This window comes from Copadichromis virginalis, linkage group LG23 (genome assembly GCF_057382275.1).
Source record: "Copadichromis virginalis isolate Kocher_CV1m ecotype Utaka linkage group LG23, C_Virginalis_male_GT1.1, whole genome shotgun sequence".
NCBI classification, from domain to species: domain Eukaryota; kingdom Metazoa; phylum Chordata; class Actinopteri; order Cichliformes; family Cichlidae; genus Copadichromis; species Copadichromis virginalis.
Genome location: NC_140639.1, coordinates 5909209 through 5926477, shown reverse-complemented (window position 1 = coordinate 5926477; position 17269 = coordinate 5909209). Strand labels below are relative to the sequence as shown.

At 38.3% G+C, this 17269-nt stretch overlaps 1 protein-coding gene across 1 annotated transcript; it reads left to right on the top strand.

The window, feature by feature from the left end:
- Nucleotides 1-477: 477 nt before the first annotated feature.
- Nucleotides 478-13673, top strand: LOC146680093 (uncharacterized). The gene is made up of 10 exons (XM_085447913.1): nt 478-921; nt 1980-2192; nt 2528-2663; nt 3136-3674; nt 4214-4530; nt 11765-11946; nt 12054-12226; nt 12326-12409; nt 12518-12666; nt 12801-13673. Exons 1-10 carry the CDS (start codon nt 617-619, stop codon nt 13055-13057), a joined length of 2355 nt encoding a protein of 784 aa, XP_085304039.1. The 5' UTR covers nt 478-616; the 3' UTR covers nt 13058-13673.
- The last annotated feature ends 3596 nt before the right edge of the window (nt 13674-17269 follow it).

Genomic DNA, 17269 nt, shown 5'->3' with positions numbered 1-17269 from the left:
CTCACACACATATATTTTCACTCTCACACACATATATTTTCACTCTCTCACACATACATTCTTCTTTCACACATATATTTTCATTCTCACACACATACATTCTTCTTTCACACACATATATTTTCATTCTCACACACATACATTCTTCTTTCACACACATATATTTTCACTCTCACACACATATATTCTTCTTTCACATACATATACTTTCACTCTCACGTAGTTTTATTTTAATTTTTATATTTAGATATTTTTATTCTCATGTTTACACATATTTAACACACACATTGCAATATTATGCTCTCTTATACATGTATTTTAATCTACATATTTACACATTTGCACTCTAACATACATGCATTTTCATTTATGCATTCCTACATTTTGCTCTCATTTACATGCATTCAAAATGCATTTAATCTTACAAATAATATATGTATGTAAGAAGAGAATGCATACATATCTGAAGAAAATATATGTATGCAAGAGAATAATGTATGTGAATGAAAGAGTATAGTGGAAACGGAAGGAGTTTAATGGAAACGGAAGGCTGGGTGTCTGTACCGCTGTGATTGGCTGAGAAGCACGCGCGGGTCACTTTCAAGTGTCTGACAGCATGGAGGGGGGAGAAGAAACTCTAGTTCTTCAGCAAGCTGTCGGGTTGTTAAGAAATATTTTATCATCTCCTGAAACGGTCACATCGTTGTCCTCGTCACTTGATCGAGATGGGACGGGCTCAACTGCACCCAGTGTTACCCACAGCACGGTGGAAAGTGAGATGAGGGAACTTTTTAGATCAGCTAACACCCGGGTATCTTCAACGAGTCAAGTAGCTACACGGAGTTCGACTGGAGTGGGGCAGTCTTTGCGATATCAGACCCAAAAACACTTTGGCAACTGGAACTGCAGATCAAGGAAAAGGTAAGAACAAAACAGTTTGCCACTTAACTATACAACTGCGAAATACAAAATACGAAATGTGCTTTGCTGATTTAGCAACGCACTTTTTTACCCTTATACATTTTTAGCCCTAGCTAATTTATTCAGCAGCATCCACATTAAAAACAGTAAAGACCGTGGCATTTATTTCAATATTAGTGGCTGTTTGTACTTGTGACCCGAGTGTAAGTTGATGCTTACTTTAAGATTACTTTATTAAATCTTCTTTATTAATGTGGGAGGTGGTAGCTACATTAGCCTGCTAAATAAAAGGTTGGGTTAATTTTCTTGTTGTTTTTGTTTAGTTTTGTATTTATTTATTTATTTATTTTTTTGGGTAGAATTTTAATCTTGCTAGAAGACATCAATCCAACTCTGTGTTGTGAGTGGATCAATATCTGTACCACTGTAGAGGTAGATAAACATGGATGCCAAGTCATGCCTTCAGTCCAGTTTCTACAGTGTATGAAATAAGAAAAAAAGAAATATGATCGGTGTCTTTTTTGTTCTTTAGTCAAAGTAAAAAGTAATGGCAAATGTTTCTTTGTATGCCTCTTTGTAGAGCAGTAAAAAAAAATCCTTATGCATTGTACTATTTATTTATTTATTTATTTATTTATTTATTTAATTCAAGCGTCAGTGAATTAAAATGGTCAAACCCCAAAACATTTTCTATTTTACGTACATTTTCCATTTTTTTTTCAAAGGCAATTTATAGGCATGCTATTACTTTATGCATTTTTTTTCTTTCAAATTATGTTTCTGTTATTTGTGTTTGCTATTATACTCAACTCTTACATGCACAAGCAACTTTAAACATATTCAAGTGGGCTAAATGGCTAGCTGCGATACTGTTTTCTTTTAATATAAACTGTGTAACATTTTATTTTATTCATAAAAGCTTAGCAACAGTTTAACGTGTAAGCTGGTCACTACCAAGTGACATTAGCAACTTTCTTAAGGAACTGATAGTGTCTAAGTATAGGTAAATAAAACAAAAGATACATAAATCTGAATATAGTTTCTGTTTTGTTTTATAGGGCCAAGACACATTATCATGATACTTTCAACAAAGATGTCATCCTTCTTCCACGGCCATCAAGCAGTGTTGTTGTCAAGCATCGCACAAAACAACATTTACATGAACAAGGGCATATATTGAATGGATTTGAATTCCAAAAATCCTGGGACCAGAAAACTGTCTCTGAACAAATAAGGGACGCCTTTGGAGATAAACTTTCTATTGATGTAAGGTAGGTTGTGCTAGCAGTCGAAACCTAATGCGACACAGCTTTTGTCAGTAGTCTTTTCGATATCTAGGCATTTCAAAGCTTTACATAACGATTTAAGTCAGAGAACAGGTAGACATGAATCAGTAAACTAAAATAAAAGAACCAAATCAGTTATCCTTTCTTGAACACTCCATTTTTGGCATACTTTTTTGACATTTGTATAAAGTTTACTTCTGTTACTACTGGTTTCAGTCTGATTCAAAGAGGAAAACAAGATTAGCTCTAAAAAAGTTATTGGAACATTTTTGCTGTTTTGGATTTTAAACATTTTACAACTTACTGTAACTGTTTTCCAGCCTGGAGTTTCTGATGGCTTGTGGCAACAGACTGATTGCGCCCAAACTGCGAGCAGGACAGGAGCTGGATGCAAATCTCATACATAAAATTGATAAATCGAAAGCCCTATACATCAGACCATCAAAACCAATTTTGGTACGTTATTTGACTTTTGAATGAATCTACATAGCACTGTACAGTAATAATATGAAGACCAGAAATTGGTGCATAAACAACCTTTGAACTTTCTCATGTCTGTTCTTTTTAAACTTGCCTTTCACCTTTTGTAGTTGGATAGAATAGTACCAAGTTAATGTTCCTTTTTTAAAATGTTAATCCTAAGCTCTGGTATTGACTAAATTTACAGCTGCTCTGTTGGACTGTTTGTGAATTATAGAACGTAAGACTACTGCTGTTCAGGAGATGTGTTACAATTTTGTCTGCCTAGTATGTAAAAGTAATTGTGAGAAAGATCTATTAACTCTTGAAATTTCTCACCCTATGGTAGCTGGGATAGGCTCCAACCACCCCACCTCTGATAAGAATAAGCAGAAGAGGTTGGATATATGGTATTTAATGTTCAAATTCAATATATGTGAATTATTATAATTATTATTGTATTTCTAAGGATGATATTACAAGCTACAGCAGTGAGGAAAACTGTGAAGAAAACCCTGTTTCATCAAGGCAGCTGCGCTCATCATCTTCAGACAGTTTTGCCAGTTCAACAGCTGCCTTCCAACCAATCTCTGCTCCGACGCAATCTCCTGCCTCATCAGTTTGTAATGGAACATTATTAACGGAAACTCCTGCCTTGACCCATGAAAGTAGTATCTCACACAAGTACAGCAGCGCTTCAACAAACATTTCCTTCAGCCAGTTACCAGTGTCTTCATTGGAAATCTACCCTTCCACTAGTCAGCCTTCTACCTCATCATCTGCATCTTTAAGTGATCCAGTTCTGGTCCTGACGTGCCGAAATACCTCAAGCTCACCCTACCAGACCAGGAATCCAGAGAATCATTGTTCAGCATTACCCTCTACATCAACACACAGTCAATCTGTAAACTACGATAACTACCTTTCAATCATGACTCCACTATCTGACATGTCTTCTGATGATGAGGAACTTAACCAGGCTATACTAGCAAGCCTGCAGAGCGAAAGGTTAGTTTCAAATACAAATGTTTTACAGTAGCCAATTAAACACACCATATTTGTTGCAATCCAATACTGTAACCAGTGTTGTGAAGGAGTGTAATCCATCCTCAGATATTTATATGCATATATGATATTTATATTTGCTGTTAACAAAACAGTTTTTTTGAATAATGTCTACAGAGTCAAATGATAATGCTGTAATGCTGGCAAATTTTATTTTATTTGAAATAGGCAGCGAATTTTTAACAGCCTATCTGACAATGAAATGAAATTTACTTATTGTGCATTGAAACTATTTTTCTTTGCTCTAGTGCTTTCTAGTTCTCCAAAACATATAAACAATATAAAAAGCCACTGAGCAATATACTCCTTTGTACATTTTGCTTATGATTATGATAATTTCCTTTGGTGATTAATAAAGTATGCTGATTCTGATTTTGACAAAACTTTGTATGTCCTTGTAGCCCTTGTATGTGAATGTTTTTACTGATGTTCTTTTCAATATTTTTTTCTTTTTTTTTCTTTTCTTTTTTCTAATCCTACAGGACTTCAAGTTGTTTGGTATCAGCAAAAGATATTTTGGAGGAACTTTCTGCAAAAGTAAACCAACAGAAGAAATGCAAGTTCAACATTAATAGATCAACAGTCCTGGATGGAGCAATTAGAGGTTTTAAACGAGCGACATATGATCCATGCCACACAATTTCTGTCAGGTTTTCTGACGATATGGGAGTACCTGAAGAGGCTGTTGACTTGGGTGGACCAAGAAGAGAATTTCTAAGACTTCTGATCGAAGCTTTGCCCCTGTCTCCAATGTTTGAGGGTGAAGAAGGCAAAATGAACTTGGCGCTTGATAGTGCTGGTATGTATTGATTTTAGGCTGATATCCCTGGAGTAATGCAATAAAAAAATCATTTTTACAGGAAAAATGATTCTATGTTTCTTTACCTTCTTTTAAATGTACAAAGATGCCTTTTGTCTGCCCTCTGCCTGTGGTTAGATTAGTTTAGAATTATCTTTTTAGACTTTCCCAGCAAACACATCTTGTTTCTGGGACATATTGTTTTAGATTGTTTTATCTTCCCTAGCTCTCTGCTGACGAGACTAGCACCATATATGGAGTTGTTTTATTTTATCTGTTTATTATTTGTTATCCTGTTCTCACTGTCTCTGTGCTCTGTGCCTATAAAAATTACCAAGCCACTGTGCATGGTGTGAGTTGTTCTTAGCAGCTCACCCGTGTACACGTTTGATAAAGAAAGTAACTTTGTCTCATTGTGTCTTTATTTCTCCTGGGTTTTTTACAGAGTTTTCCCCCGACATTTCTTGGTCCTTCGACAGCCGGATCACCTCCATCGTGTCCCATCTCCGTGACCAGTCCACGTTGTCCGTCTGTCGACAGCCCACACACTAGGTGTGTGGTCAAAGACCAAGGGCGTTAAATTCGAGTCTTGGCCAACGTTCTAGAAAGCGACCCACGGTGGTGGGGCCCGATCGAGGTGGACCAGACCCGGCGACACCGACCAGGTAGATACAGACACACTGACACAATCTTGCGTAAAAGCGTATTTTAAATTCAGGGAATTTAAAATAGCGAAAGTAGCTCGTCGCGACTGGAAGCTCCCCACCTCTGTGGGTTTAAAGTAGCTCGTCGGCTGGTAGCTTGGAGCTCGTCGACTGGAAGCTCCCCACTTCTGTGGGTTAGGTTTGGAGCTCTGGGTAGCTCCCCCAGCTGGGTCAAGGGAATAAGTAGCTCGTCTACAGAAAGACTGGCAGCTCCCCTTATGATAAGGGTTCCGATCGCGCGAATAAGTGTGAATGTGTGTGTGTGTATTGTTTTAATTAACGGAGCAAGCTGAATTTTCACGGTCCAATAAGAGACTGAGCTGCTCCTACTGTGTTTTTCTTTTACTGCTGTTCACTGACGTGCTGGTGAGTTGAGAGAACGGTCGAGTTCCGTCTCGTAAAGTTCACACCGCTTTTGGAAATAGTCCGAAAGTAGAAGGGCGTGTGAGCAACCACTCTCGTCTCTAATACCAGCGAAGGTGATAGCAGCTGTATCGTGTATATATTACTTAAACAAAAATAAGTAAATACATAAATAAGATGGGTAATCAAGCAAGTGAAATTAAAACTCACTCCTGCTGACGAGCAGTGGTGAGAAAAGAAAAGTCCAGACGCCGGACAAAAACAGTGTCTGTAAACTGAGAGATTTAAGAAAACAAAATATAAACAGTCAGAAGAACAGAACTCAACTGCCAGTTTAGTAAAACCAGAAGACGAGACACTGTGCAGTTCCCACAATCCTTTTAGTAAACCATCACTCACTCCTGCAGCCGCATCTGCAGCAACACCCATATCAGGAAGAACATAATAATCCCTTATTAAGTGAAAACTAGAGATCACAGTAGTTTTGTAGTAGTTCAAAAGGGTTGAAAACAGACCCCACTGAGTAGATAGAAATATAAAAAGTACGAAATAAAGATGAAGGGAAAATTACAGTAGAAATTATCTTTAGAGTATTTGAAATTAATAATAGCAAGGATAACAACCTGTAAAGTGATATTAACAATGAAACACAGTTGGCATGATGACCATGCCCACAATGTATAAAATGAATATAAAGCAAATACTTCACACGAAAATATTTTAATAACATAAATAAAGTATATTAAGGCTGTGTCATTGTTCAGCCAAGGACAGTGTGTGAAAAGGTAACTGTCTCCACCTTGGGAAAAGGATGATTCTGCAGGTCATCTGAAGCCCTTGATGGATACAAAATAAAATATAAATAATATATTATAATAGAACTGCCTGGTCCGCCATGCAACAGAGAGAACAAATGTGACCGCAGATTGGATGAATTCTAAATTATCTGTTTGCTGAATAAGATGATCCTAACTATCAAATTGGCTCAGGAGTAGTATAGTGGTACACACTGATAAAATATTATAATATGCTATTGCTGTCATATAAGACAAAGAGGATAATATTAACAATGACATAATATTAATATGAAGAGGCACCTTAATCGGTTATGATGTGAGGTGGATAATTGTTAAGCAGTAGTCTGCATCAAGCTTAAGGTTTGCTGAAACTCAGTGTAATGACATGTGAGATGAAGACAATACAGAGAATAACTAAACTAATGAAGTGCATAGAGGCACTTGACCAGCTTGAAACCTATCATCCTAGAATGACACATTGCTGAGATATAGAGCACACCTATAATAACAACCAATAAGCAAAACCCTGTAGACAACAGCTACAACTACAGGATTGAGAAGCTGAATTAAATATGTAGACACTGCTAAGCTGATGAGCATGTTCCACATTTTCTTTTCTTTTTATTTATTTGTTTCTTTTAGAGCAGAAGCTGCTGTAACGCACCCAAAGAAAGACTCTAGGTCTGACCAACCGTCTCAGTCGTGGGCAAAAAGATGACAGTCAATAAAATTCTAAAAGATAATTTATTGACGAAAAATATATCAAGAGATAAAAGATAAAACAGTCCAGTGTCCCACTTATGAATTGTATAAAAACACACAGTCCCAAGGCCAGAGCCAGCTATGCCACACGGCCAAGTTGCACCCCACATGTTGCCTTTAACAGGGTTAGAAGTTGTCCTTGGAGACCCACCACCCTGCAAGCATATAGTCAGTGGTCACTCAAGCCTCTGGAACTCTGCTGCCTTTAGGCTGTGGCATATAATAGGCCCTGGACTGCACAGAGAGACAAAACAACACAGCAGTGTTTGTAGTGTGGGCTATATGTAGACCAGTGTATCAGTGCAATCAAGTACACCTGCCTCTAATTAGTCCAACCCCATTCCAGCCATTGGCTCACCAAAAATGTGACAACCACAAAACCACTCCCAACCCAGTGCAACTTCACACAATAATATGGAGCTGAATTAACACAGGCACATTAGTCTACCATGTTACAAGCTGCATGCTATTACAAGCCAACATATGCAGACTTCTGCCTTGTTCGGGTGGCAGCATTTTTCTTTTTCTTTTGTGTCCTGACACGTTTATGTTTTTTGTTTTTGTTTGATTATTTTGTTGGTTTTGGAAACGAATTTAAACGAACTTGTGACAATACTTGAGAATCACAGTGACACATAGTGATTAGGCATATGATTGAAAAATGCCTAGGTTTAGAGCTGTGAGCTATGAGCTGTGAGCAATGCAAAGTTAAATATATATATATATATATATATATATATATATATATATATATATATATATATGTGTGTATAAATGGGAAACAACCCTAACTTGAAAGTTTGAAATGTGTGAGATCCATGAATTGTTTGAAAAACTAGAAATTATTCAAAACTGCCTTAAGTGAAAATGTAGTGTTGCATCTATTCTCCCAAACCAAGACAAACAAAAAAGAAGAAGCTTTCTGTAACTTCAAAATAAGGCTGACTGTTGACAATAGACTAAAACACTAATCCGCAGGTGGCTATCAGGAACAGAGAGGAGAGCAAAGTCACAAACACCAAGGCTGCAGACAGCCATGCAGAAACAGCAGATAACATAGAGACAACGCCTGCTAGTACCGTGGAGAGGAAGGTCACTTCCCACGAGATTGTAGGAGTAGAGGACAAATTAGTTGTAAAGTCAGCTTCAGGCCACACAACTGTACAACAATTAACTGCCCTTTTAGAACTAGTACACACAGCAAGTGGGCGCAGGTGCTTTATTAAATGCATATATGACCCGTCGTGTCCAGTAAATTTGCTAGGTAGAGACGCTCTGACAAAACTTAAGATAGCAGTCATGCCATTCTTTTCTGGTATTACACCTGAGTGCCAGAAACCGACCGAGTATCACAACATTCTGAGATTTAAACAAACTCCAGGCCCAGATCCACCTTATGATCAGCAAGTGTGGAAGCTAGGAGAACAGCATTTGACCTTACAGCAGAGGCCGAAACTGTGTAGGTTACGCAGTAACCACAGATAGTAAAATAATAGAAGCAAAACCACTTTCTTCTTCATGTCCTGCACAGAGCGCTGAGCTGATAGCTGTGATACGCGAAAGCTAAATACACAAAGACAAACTAATAAACATACATACAGACAGCCAGTATGTTTTCTCTGCTGTGCATCATTTTGCAAAAAATTTGGCATAACAGAGGAATGATTACACCAACTGGCAAACCAGCATGCCAACCTCTTACAACGCCTACTGAGTCTTTCATTACTACAGGCAACAATTTTGCTGACAGAGCAGCAAAATAGGCGGCACAAAAGACAAACATCACATTGATGGCAGTAAACACACATCAGATTCCACTGGATGTGTTGAAAAATGAACAAAAGCAGCAAGCACAGCAGAGCAGGCAAAATGGTTAAAACACGGTGCAGTTCTGACAAACGACTTAATGATGTGTTATGGCAAGCCAGTGTTGCCAAATTTCCTCCACAAAATGGCGGCATTAGTGACTCATGGCTGTACGCATTTGTCAACGGGGGGACTGACCAGTATTGTCAACTCTCATTTCTACACTGTAAATTCTACACTGTAAATTTTGAAACCTCAGCAAAACAATTTGTCAGAACGTGCATGACGTGTCAAAAATATAATGCTCAGGGAAACCTGAGACCACACAATCCATATGGACTTTATTGAGCTAAATGAATGCCAAGGGTAAAAATACACCCTAGTGGTTATAGATGTATTCTCAAAGTGGCCAGAAATCTACCCAGTGAAAAAGGCAGATATAATTTCAGTAGCAAAATGTATGTCTAAGTTGTAGGAAAATAAAGAGATGATTGTAAATGACGAAGAATGTAATGATGTCTATCAAGTGTCTTGCAGATCACAGCCCGGTGACTGGGTTCTGATCAAGGTGCTCCAAAGGAAAAACTGGAGCACACCCAGGTGGGAGGGGCCATACCAAGTCCTCCTCACTACACCGACCGCTTGCAAAATTGCGGAACGACCATCCTGGATCCATCAGAGTCACTGCAGGCGAGTCAGTGAAGCCATCTAAACACAGCTGACGGCAGGCTTGCCCACTTGTTGTGATCTCGCCCGGTGGAGGGGTCAGCTTTCCTGGCCGGGGGGTCTACTCGCGACAGGAGGGTGTGTCCCGTCGTCATGAGGTGGTGGCTCTTAACAACTGCAGCGGCCCTGACCATGGCCGGGCTCCTCACCTTTGCTTCCGTGAGGGACAATAAGTCACGCTATATGAAGAAAAGGCAGACACTGTATGACAAAGGAAAGTACACCAAGTTTCCCCATGGCTATGCCACTAATTTCTGGTGGCAGTTTATGAACACTACAGCTTACTTGAATAATAAAACTGACTGCTATGCAAATACATATACACTTTCTGCCCACCGAGGAACGAGAGGAAGTGTATGGACTGTTCACTCAACGAAACCTGTGCCAGTAACGCGACACTGATGAGCCTCAACTGTCGCTCCAACTACAGCTACCGAATGATACTACAAACAAAGACTCATTACCAGACAGGATGTGCACGGACGGCACCAAGCAGTAAAGGAACCAGAGTTTCGCATCTGAGGAGGAGTGAAATTCTTACAGAGCTTGATCCCCGGCATTGGAGTTGCCGAGGTGCGGGATCACGTGGAAATCAACCGATATGCTCTGCTACGACACATCAACTTGACTAGGACCCTGGGAACCGCCTTAGCAGGAGAACAGCAGGCCATCAGAACGATGGTGCTGCAGAACAGACTGACACTAGACCTGCTAACCGCATCACAAGGAGGAGTTTGCAAGCTGATCGGGGAAACATGTTGCACTTTTATCCCTGATGGATACGAAACTGGAGGGGACATTTATGAAGCTTTGCAGAATTTGACCGCTCTGCAAAAATATGTCACTGACCACACACCTGGAGCAGCTACAGCACAAGGCTGGCTGGACTGGCTGTTCAGCGGTTCATGGCTGGCTGCTGTAGCAAAGCCATTTTTCCTTCTAGGTCTCATCATGATAGCACTGCTCATATTAGTGTTGTGTGTGTTGCCATGCCTAAGAGTAATGATTTCAAAGATGATAACAACTACAATGACTGCTTATGTTGCCGTGCCTGAAGAAGACCAGCATCCCGTTGCAATTCTGTTAGAGGAGAACTTGTAATAACTGCTAATGAATGACGTGGTGATTAAAAATGACTTGTCAAGTGATCACGCACTGATTAAAACATTAGTAGGTTATGCAGGTTTTCATCCTTTTATTTTTTGAAGTTTTCAGTTTTAAACATAAAGTTTTTCATTTTAAATATAAAGTTTTCATCCTTTTATTTTTTGAAGTTCTCATCCTTGTATTTTTTGAAGTTTTCATTTTACATATTAGGTTTTCATCATTTTTAAATACAAAGTTTTCATTTTAGTTTTTATCCTTTATTTTTTGTAGTTTTAGTTTTATTATTTTTTCTTGTTTATTCCACTTGTTATTTCATTTACTATGATTTTCATTTACTATGTTTTTCTTTTTATTATTTTCTTTTGTTTTATTCTTTAGACCAAATGACTTCCATTTCTGCTATGCTGACATTTTGAAAATTAAAAAATTGCTTAAGATACTTAATAAATAACCTTCACAGACAATTGTTGTATACATTTAAAATAAGTTAAAACAGGAGGGAATGTTACAGGAAAAATGATTCTATGTTTCTTTACCTTCTTTTAAATGTACAAAGATGCCTTTTGTCTGCCCTCTGCCTGTGGTTAGTTTAGAATTATCTTTTTAGACTTTCCCAGCAAACACATCTTGTTTCTGGGACATATTGTTTTAGATTGTTTTATCTTCCCTAGCTCTCTGCTGACGAGACTAGCACCATATATGGAGTTGTTTTATTTTATCTGTTTATTATTTGTTATCCTGTTCTCACTGTCTCTGTGCTCTGTGCCTATAAAAATTACCAAGCCACTGTGCATGGTGTGAGTTGTTCTTAGCAGCTCACCCGTGTACACGTTTGATAAAGAAAGTAACTTTGTCTCATTGTGTCTTTATTTCTCCTGGGTTTTTTTACAGAGTTTTCCCCCGACAATGAAGTTCTTGTCAAGCGCTTTCATGCATCTATTGACATGTAATGTTTTTCATTATTTCTAGCCATGAGGGAGGACAGGTACTTCATTGCAGGCAGAGCCATTGCAGTAAGCCTTGTACATGGTGGTCCACCAGCAGGCTTTCTGTCCCCAACACTCTTCTCTTGCCTTGTTGATGGCCCAGATTTGGCTAAACCAGTTTTAGAAGATGTTGCCGATAGTGACCTGCGTGAAAAAATTAAAAGGGTAAAACTGATTTGTCAGTTGTTGGATAATGTTTTAGTATTGTGTGCATTTCGTTCTACTCCATGTATTAATTGGGGCCCATTAATTTTTTATTTTTTTATTTGAAGGTTAAAGAGTGTAAATCCTTTGAAGATCTGATAGTAGCAACTGAGCCACTTCAGGAATACTTAGCCAATGCTGGCTGCCTGAGGCCGCTACGGAGGCTGGAAGACAAGGATCTGCTTATACATGACATTATCATGTTCCAAGTAATACACAGAGTTCGTGGTCCATTTGAAAGGTATGTATGTATGTATTTATTGTTGTCCAATAAGTAACTCAAACCCATGCTGATTGCCTTGTATTCTGGGAATTTTGTGTGACATTTCTTTATGTGTAGGTACACCATGCCTCCAAAGGTGACAGCATCACATGAAAAATGCAGATTTGGGATATACACTTTTGATGATGTGAATAATCTGAAGTAAAAATTATTGTATATATAAATTCATATGTTTTAGATTATACTTCTTGGATCCATTCATTTTTGATGTGATTTGTGATTTTAAAGGTAATTCTGATTATCATTTAGATTTCAGGATGGACTACGGACACTTGAGGTGCTGGACAAAATCCAAGATCACCCAGAGAGTTTTCGCACCCTTCTATGCTGGTCACCTTCAGTGCTTACAGCTGACCTTCTTGACAGTTTCTGGAGAGACTACCTAGCAGATGCAGAAGGTAAATTTAGCGTTTTAAGCATTGTGTTCAATTTATAATGCAGTGCATCTTTTCATTGAATCAGTTAAAAGTAGAAATGCTTGCTGTGTTTTTTGTCTTTAATGCCATTTTTGACAGTATTGCTTTTCCTTTAGATCAAGACGGAACACAGAAGCTGGGGACAATTTTTGCCTTCGCCACTGGAGCCAACACTGTTCCACCAATTGGCTTCTCTCCACAACCGTCCATTGAATTTCTTCACCAAGAGCCAGATGCACAAACCATGTCTAAACTACCCATTGCAAACACGTGCATCAATTGTTTAAAGTTACCACTTCATACCTCTTACAAAGACTTTCAGGAGAATATGGACTTTGCATTAGGTAATACACATGGTTTTGGAATAGCTTAATTCCTGGTCAGGTTAGTATGCTAACCTGAGTTTTGCACTCAGTTAAATTAATGAGTGTCAACCATTAAGTAATTCTAAGAGAGAGGGGGGGTGTTTTGAATATCATTGCATTTTCTTTCCCAGAAATCAAACAAATGTTCAAAATGTTCCACCTAAAACACCAATTAACACGCTTGAGACCAAGCTGAATTTACTTTATGTTGCCATATTTCATATGTCACCCACCTATTTTGTGATTGGAGGCTCTGTTTTTGCATTGACCTTTTAACAAATGTTCATTTGCTTCAAGTCTTTTTGCTTGTCAGGGTACCATTCTACAAGTATACAATAGTTATATATACTAACATAATTCAATAATAATTTTTTCATTGCATTAATTTATGTGCATTGTGATTATTTTTGTTTTCTAGGTTTGTACTTGTTTGTTGCTTTTATTCTCTGGTGTTCTTCAATATTGTTTATCTGACACTTCTATTCTATTTGATCAGTGATCCATGTTTGATGTATTGACTGTATTAATGTTAATGTTATCAGTTTGAGTCATCTTGTTCCAAGACAATACATCTGGTGATTGTGATGACCAAAAACCTCAATAAAATGTGGTTGCACAAATTTATTTTTTCTTTTAACAAGGTGTTTTAAAACAAAACATGGTTGTAAAATCTCAACACACTCACATAATACAACTCATAAATTCTTTAAAATTGTATACAAACCGTAAACATGCATGTAAAGGTTGATAGTAGCATTCTTGAAATTTAAAGCTGTGACTAAACTTCTAATAATACTGAACTAACAACAGTCTTGGCACTGTATTCTTTTTAAGCTGCACAACCACAATTACAGTAAATGAAATTTCTCCAGAGGCCTTGTTGATATTTTAGGATTGTCTCTCAAGAAAACGAACAAGGTTGCAAAATAAATCTATACCGTTATTGCCATCATCTTCAAATGGATCAAAGGTCTGTTGAAGTGTAACCATCATGGTGTCACTGATGGAAATGTTAATTGATGGAACAACGACATTATTGTTTGTCTCCAGCTCTGGCAGTGGTCTGCATTCATCAATACCAAAGTCATTTTCACAAATACCATTCATATTTGGGTTATGTATTCCTGCATTGTTGATAATGCCCCTTTGCCACAGCTGAAGAGGGGTTTGCCCTCCTTGTGTTGAAAGTCCATGGTTATTCCACTGGTTCTGAAATTCTGTGGCAGCTCTTTGAATATGTGGCAAATATATATAATGAAGACAAAATAAATGGACCTCATTAAGTGAATCTAATACACCATGCTCCTCCATAAAATTGAAAAGATTAACAAAATGATATGAGACCACTCGATTTAATTCTGCCCATAATCGCTCAATTCTTTGATTATGCACAGACCTGCCAGTGATAACACTATGCCTGTTCAGTCCTTGCCTGTAAAGCATGAAACGGGCAACACCAGTGTTTTCTAGTCCATGATCACATCTCACGCTGGATGGCATTCCAAAGTTCTGAACACCAACCATGAACAGTGACAAAACACTTGATGCCCTGTTGTTATCTAAACACGCAAGGTAGATGATGGTTCTACTGAAACCATCCACACAGCCATGGAACACCATCCTCCATCTCACAAGTTTGTGGTTTCCATCTATATGCCTATAGAAAAATGAAATAAGTAGAAGTTATGTATGGGGAAACTATGACATGGTCAAGGATATGCACACGTTTGAGTAAATAAAACAATGAGTTATTTTGCTTTAGATAATCCATTTCGCTATAGACTTAGAATCAGGACTGTTTTTCTGTTAGAATTTTCTCACCATAAATGATTGGGGAAAGGAACACTGTACAGTCGTCGACGTATTGCATTGCGTCTTCTGAGGGAACGTCCAAAGGGCTCAATTTCTTGTAGACTTTGTCTTTGGATTCGTAACCCACGTGATCTCAAGCTGCCATGCACATATCGTTCACCTGCATTTGTGGTATACTGAAGGATTTCCCTAACAACCCTGTTCAGGTTTTCATCGGATAATGTTGCATAAGTCAGTGGCTCAATGCCAAGGTCCTCTCTGTGCCTGTACAGAGTACGGGAGCTAACCCCTAAGCATGTTGCAATGCTTTGCCAGTTCATTCCAAGAGATACTAAATGAGATATTTGCTCTCTTGAAATGCTGTATCGCGGTCGACCTTGAGAGCAAGTCATGAGAGGTGGAGGTAGCAAGACAAGTCTGTTCTCAGATGTAGTTCCTTGTCTGGTTTCATAAGCAGTCAGTAAAAAAATTAGCCATCCATTTAAGGACTGTAATGTATTCACTGCTTCTCTATTTCTTGCATCGTCAACAAATCTTGAGATGGACAAAATTCCAGATAAGGTTTGAATGTGATCACCAAGTTCTCTATGGAGCCTCTGACGAACAAAAGAATCTGTAGCTTCTCTTTGAATTTGTTCCAAACATTCTAATACATTATTTAAAAAAGTTCTAATGTCATTTTCATTACTACTTACTCGACAAATTAACTGCAATACTAGCAAAGAAAGCAGGACAACTTTGAACAGCTTCATTGCTTGGTTCTTCTGGTTTAGGTCTGGGTATGTCAAGTAAGTTCTCCAAGTGTATTACATTTCCTGGTTTAAGAATAACTTCCTGCTTAAAGGATTAACTTCCTGTGTTAGGAAATGCAGATGTGAATGTCAGAGTGTATGTATGCAAGGGTAAAGGATAAACACTGGGATTGTATGTGTATATGAGTATAGGAGTACAAATATATATGTGTTGAAAGGTAAAGGGTATGTATATATATGTATGACTAGAAAGGGCTGCACCTGCAAGGAGAATAAATATATGTCAACATAAAAATATGTAGCATTAAGAAAAATAGAATACATGTGTGTGAAAGGAAGATTAATGGATTTATGTGAGAGTGAATATACATGGATATGAATTAAGAATAAAGGTGTGCGAGATGACAATATATGTATGTGAGAGTGAAAATATATGTATGTGAGAGTGACAATACATGTGCATGAAAGAAGAATATATGTATGTGAGAGTGAAAATATATGTGTGTGAAAGAAGAATATATGTATGTGAGAGTCAAAGTATGAATTTTGGCTTGTACGGCCCCTCATACAGGTCAAGTTCAGGCCATGAGGTGATCAGAGCCTAAATATTCCCCATTATAGGCCAGGCTGTGCAGGGAAAGTAGCTGCTCAGTGCTGCCATCTACTGAAAGTAAAGGAAGACCAAGCAACACATATACTCACCCGCCACTTTATTAGGTACGCCTATTTACACGTCTCTGGGTCCATCACACCTGTTCGACTGGGGGAATTTCCCCACATAGCCATCTATAAGGTACACAGAGAATGGTCACAAACAAAGAAAATATCCAGTGGCAGTTCTACAGGAAAAAAATGCTTTGTTGATGTCAGAAGTAAGAGAAGGAAGACAGCAGTGACTCAAATAACCATTCAATACAACCAAACACGCAGAAGAGCATCTCCATGGGCTGAGTGCCACTCCTGTCAACTATGAATGTTTTTCAAACTTGAAAAGCAGACGACTGGAAATACGATGCCTCATCTGGTGTGAGTTCTGTTACTATTTTGGTGTGATCAGGTTTTTGACATAAACAGCATGAAAGCACGGCTCTATCGATTCAAAGGTTCAAGGTCACTTAGTACCAGCTTCATATAGTTTAAATGCCGCAGCCTACCCGACCACAGGTGCAGCTCATGTCCATCCCTCTACAAGTACAGTCTACCTATCTTCTGATGGTGGCTCCAGCAAGAAAATGCACCATGTCACAAAGAACAAATCATCTCAAATGACAATGAGAATCAGTCAGCAGATCTCAATCTGATAAAGCACCTTTTGGATGTGGTGGAACCAAAGATTTGTATAATGGATGTGAAGCAGACAAATCTGCAGCAACTTATCAATATGGACCAAAATCTGTGAGGAATGTTTCCAGGGCCTTTTTGAACCTGCACCATAATTAAAGCAGTTCTGAAGGGAGAGAGAGTCCAGTAAGGTGTACCTGAAATGTCCAATAAGTGTTTTTAAGTCTATTTAAACTTTGATAAGTGACACAATAGACCAGTCTTTGAGGAACCCAATGTAAACAAAACACTTATGACAATGAAAAAGCATTTTATTGGTAGTACAACCATTAGTGAAGGCTTTTCTTCAGCCATGTAAAACTGATCGAACATCAG

Excerpts from the sequence above, each read along its gene's own strand:
- LOC146680093 (XM_085447913.1), top strand. The coding sequence starts at position 617 with ATGGAGGGGGGAGAAGAAACTCTAGTTCTTCAGCAAGCTGTCGGGTTG. Across the intron at positions 2,664-3,135 it reads GACCATCAAAACCAATTTTG|GATGATATTACAAGCTACAG; the intron begins GTACGTTATTTG and ends TGTATTTCTAAG. Across the intron at positions 3,675-4,213 it reads GCAAGCCTGCAGAGCGAAAG|GACTTCAAGTTGTTTGGTAT; the intron begins GTTAGTTTCAAA and ends CTAATCCTACAG.